Source organism: Oryctolagus cuniculus, chromosome 4, assembly GCF_051225735.1.
Source record: "Oryctolagus cuniculus isolate XC-2025 breed Fujian yellow rabbit chromosome 4, ASM5122573v1, whole genome shotgun sequence".
In the NCBI taxonomy this organism is placed as follows: domain Eukaryota; kingdom Metazoa; phylum Chordata; class Mammalia; order Lagomorpha; family Leporidae; genus Oryctolagus; species Oryctolagus cuniculus.
The window spans coordinates 40,577,452-40,582,093 of NC_142870.1; the positions used below are offsets into that span (position 1 = coordinate 40,577,452).

The 4,642-nt window shown below is 44.3% G+C and overlaps 1 protein-coding gene across 1 annotated transcript; it reads right to left on the reverse strand.

The window, feature by feature from the left end:
- Positions 1 to 645: 645 nt before the first annotated feature.
- On the reverse strand, positions 646 to 1,605 carry LOC149126956 (endogenous retrovirus group K member 10 Gag polyprotein-like). The gene has a single exon (XM_089331384.1). It carries the CDS (start codon positions 1,603 to 1,605, stop codon positions 646 to 648), a length of 960 nt encoding a protein of 319 aa, XP_089187510.1.
- Positions 1,606 to 4,642: the final 3,037 nt, after the last annotated feature.

The window sequence follows — 4,642 nt, forward strand, 5'->3', positions numbered from 1 at the left end:
TTGAGAAACACGGGAGTATTCATTACTTAATTTATAGTTCATGTCTTTCAAAAGGTCTCGGCCCCATAAAGAGATAGGTAAATCCAAAACATAAGGTTGCACCGTGCCTGAATGTCCCTCTGCATCCTCCCAGCGCAGCATTACTGCGCTCATCTCGAGTTTCTGAATATCCCAGTCCCCGAAGGGATTGTGAGGATGCCTGCTTAGGCCACTTTGGAGGCCAATCCTTGGAGGCGATGATACTACGGTCTGCACCTGTGTCTAGTAGGCCAAGAATGTCCTTTCCATTTATTTTTATCTTTAAGGTTGGTCTCTGGTCTAGTTCTAAAGACAAGAAGGTACAATCTACGCCTGTGGATCCAAAGCCTTCACTTCCTTGTTGTTTCTTTGATGCACTGAACTGCAAATGCTTGCTAGGAAGGATTACAAGTTGTGCAATCCTATCTCCTGGATTAATAGCTGTTATACCTCTAGGGGACTCAACCATGATTTTCACCATGCCAGTATAATCCGAATCTATGACTCCTGGATGAATTATGAGACCTTTCAAGGTAGAGGATGAACGTCCCAACAACAATCCCACTGTCCCTTCCTCTAGGGGTCCCTGAAAGTCTGACTCAATGGCTTGCACTCCCATTTTTGGTGTCAGTATGAGTCTGGCGGTGGCACAGAGGTCCAGGCCTGCGGAGCCTGCAGTGGCTCTCTGTGGTCTCTGGGATGTCTGAAGCTGGGCCACTGACTATGCCTCCCCTGCTGCTGGTCCTGATGGGGGCCCTGATGCTGACTCTCGAATGCCCCATATATTTGCGGGCCCTGGGGACGAGGGCCCCGCTGCCCGTTTTTTGGACGCGCCCCACCATTGCCAGAAGCAAGGATGTTGCCGTCAATGTCCTTTACCGAGCGGCATTCGTTGGCCCAGTGCTTTCCCTTCCTGCATGTTGGACAAATTCCTGGTCCTTCCTGTCTTTGTTCTTTGCCTCTCCCCCTTTGTGGACATTGCCGCTTCATATGTCCCATTTTTCCACAGCTGAAACATGCTCCAGCGTTCCCTGATCCCCTATTGCCCTTCATGATTTGAAGGACTGCTGCAGCGAGGCCAGCGTTGGATAGCGGCCCTCCTATTTCCCTGCATTGTTTTATCCATACCTGAAGCCCTTTGCTCTTCCATGGTGTTATAGCGGCTCTGCATTCCTTAGTGCACTGCTCAAAAACCAACTGTTCTATCAGCGGCATGGCACGATCTGGATCTCCAAAAATCCTACCCGCAGCTTCCGCCATGCGCGCTACAAAGTCTGAAAACGGCTCAGTGGGTCCCTGTGTAATCTTTGTCAAATTCCCACCTACCTCTCCTCTGTTGGGTATAGACTTCCAAGCCTGGATGGCTATCTTGTTAACTTGTTCATACACTGCATGTGGGTAACCTGTCTGCTGGTTAGCGAATCTCCCTATGCCTAGCAGCATATCTCTGTCCCAATGCGGATTCCCTGCTGCTGCATTTTCTGCCGCTTGTTCATTGGCGAAGTCAATCAGGAAAGCTCTGAAGTCTAAGTATTGTCCTGGTGACAATGCAGCACGAGCCAACCCGCTCCAGTCATTTGGAGTCATGCAGTATCTTTGAAGATTTTCTACTTGAGCCAGCGTGAAAGAGCCGCTGATGCCATAGGCTCTTACTGACTCCGCTACTGACTTGATTATCTTTATGTCGAGGGGTTCCTCGTACCTCTGCCCTTGCGGATCTTGGAAGACAGGATAGGCACTTAACAACTCCGCACCAACCTGTTTCCAGACTCCCGGACAGAGAGTCCGCCCTCTTCCTTGCACAGATAGAGGCTCATACTGAGGAGAAGAGGCTTCAGGCTCCTCCCCTAAGTTCCCCTGGAAAGTACCATGCTTAAGTTCCTTTTTTCCTTTTAGTTGCAACTTCCTCATTTGCCGATTTAATTCCCGTACTTGCTTTATATCAGACTCTTTGTTATCGCCACACTCTTCAGACTCACTGCTGCTTTCTGAGCTACTTTCTGCACTAGTACTACTTACTAAGGAGGGGCTGCGCAACTCGGAAAGATCGGGGTACAGTTTTTTCCTAGTTCTTTTCTGACTCTCCTTCAAAGTTTTCCCTTTTTCACTGGCAGCTCTCTCGGAGCGCTCTTCCTGAAGCTCCTCCAAGGCAGCTTGACCGCTCAGAATAGCTTCACTACACTGCTCATCCTCGAGGCATGCTCGCACTAACTTCCATATTGGTCTCACTCCCCCTTCAAGATTACCCTGTTCAAATGCAAAATCCAAATCCCTGCCTAATTTGTCCCATGAAGGGATAGTAAGGCTTCCCGAAACCCCATACCAGGGTGCAATGGTATCGCAGTTATGTAAAAACCTATGCAACGTACTAGGCTTAAGTTTCAAACCGTTTTTTCGAAGCAGCGCATTCAGCGCCAGAAAAATTTAATGGGACTGTGAATTACCCATCGTCAAAAATTGCGCTCTTTCCCTGGCCACGGGTCAGAGCTCCTTCTGCTTTTGTCGCAGAACTTCCTCTGCTTTAATCGCAGAGCTATCCTCCCGCTATTATCGCAGGACTGACCGCTCTTATCGCGGATCCCCACCTTATTTTCCTGGGGGACTTACCAGCGCTGCCCTGACTGCAGGAAGTTCTGATTTCGCGTTCGAGATGGTCCCCGTATGGGCCACCAGTTGTCGCGTCCCTCGACCAGCAAGGAAGACACGACCCGAACTCTTCTTCAAGCAGTTTATTCAGGAACCTTCAACAAACTTCTTCTTCCACCTCCTTTCCTCTCCCCTCCCTCTTATAGCCATCAGCACACCAATCAAAAGCAGCCAAGTGGCAAGGATTGATTGGTACAGCAATGCAGAAGCCAGAAGGGAGCTCAGCCATCTCCTTATTAGGAGTTGTTTGTTTCTCGCCAGTCCTTCCGGGAGAAAGGAGCCGGCGCCATCTTTAGGGCTCCGTGCAATGGCTCCCCACACACAGGCCCCCAGGTAAAGAATGTACATAGAATGGACTTAGAATGATGAGTTTAGAATCGAGGGGTGAGAGAGTGGTGGCTTGGATTACCAGATGGTAGAAGTTAAGATGGTGAATGTTTGTGGTTTTTGAAGGTAAAATTCATCAAATTTGTTAACAGATTGGATAAAGAGAGTTAAGGAAAAGAGAGACCTAAAAAATCTTACTACTAGTTCTATGGCTTGAACCATTTGTTGAATAGTAATTAGTCTAATCTTGAAGCATTGGCTAAGAGAAAGTTTGTGAGGTAGCCGAGACAAAGAGACATTATTTCCTATCATATAACTTTTCACACACTCGATCCTTTAATCCCACATGACTTTCTCTAAACAGTAATTTATTTATTTTTTTAAGAATTATTTTATTTATTTGAAAGACAGAGTTAAGAGAGAGAGGTAGAGCCAGAGAGAGAGAGAGGTCTTCCATTCCAATGGTTAGCTCCCCAAATGCAGTGGCCAGAGTTGAGCTGATCCAAAGCCAGGAGCCAGGAGCTTCTTCCGGATCGCCCACTTGGGTGCAGGGGCCCAAGGACTTGGGCCATCTTCTCCTGCTATCCCAGGCCATAGCAGAGAGCTGCATCGAAAGAGGAGCAACCAGGACTAGAAGTGGTGCCCATGTGGGATGCCGTTGCAGGCTGGGGCTTTAACCCACTGTGCCACAGCGCCGGTCCCCTCTAAACTTTAATTTATATGACATATCCTCATGCCTTTGCTTGGATGATTGCTCTTTAATCTGTTTATTTTATCAATTTATATGAGTATAAATAGCCTTATTTTATCAAATTCCATAGCTAGGGCTAAGCACTCATTTTCCAGTGATTGACTTTTCCACCAGCTTGAATTAAACTTGGGTTAAATTTATGTTAAGTAGATCTATACTAAAACTTTGAGTACCTGATAGTGTCTGAGGAAATGCAATTCCCACAATACAAAATGTCAAGCTTTTCAAAAAATACGACATTTTAGGAGTAGCTAAGTGACTTTCACAGCAATACTCATATCTGTAAGAAAACAACTCTTCTGACCATTAAGACAATTTGACCTATTTTTAAATTCACTGTATTTTAGATGAGGAGGTATAAGTTTGTAAAAAGGTCAGTATAATATGTATGGAATTTCACCCATTGCTAGTCAGTTCTGTGCTATAAAATGGTTTAATTAAAAAAAAAGAATATTAAAGCCTAAACATTGCTTTTTCAAATGTAATAATTGTCTAGTTTTATATTTCTAAATTCAAAATTTCAGTAATTAAAATTTACTTGAGTTTATTATGTTGCATACAATATGATATATATATATATATAAACGGATATTATAACAGTAAATAGTTTTGAGTTATACAAAAAATACAAAGATGTTTCAGGAATTCCTGATAACTCTTTCCTAATATAAATATGCATGTAATAATGTTTTCTTAACTTTCATGTGAATGTTTTGACATGTTGGTGGTTTTGTAGGTTGGGATTTTGTTGATGATATTGCAATCTAATAGCTCAGGGAGTAGGCATTCAAATGATCAGGACAAATTTCTATGTATTTATTTTTTATTTATAAAGGCCTATTTAAATGTTTATTTATTTTCATTTATTTGGAAGGCAGAGAAACAGAGAGGAAGAAACAC

Coding starts and splice junctions, on each gene's coding strand:
- LOC149126956 (XM_089331384.1), bottom strand. CDS start 1,605: ATGACTCCAAATGACTGGAGCGGGTTGGCTCGTGCTGCATTGTCACCA.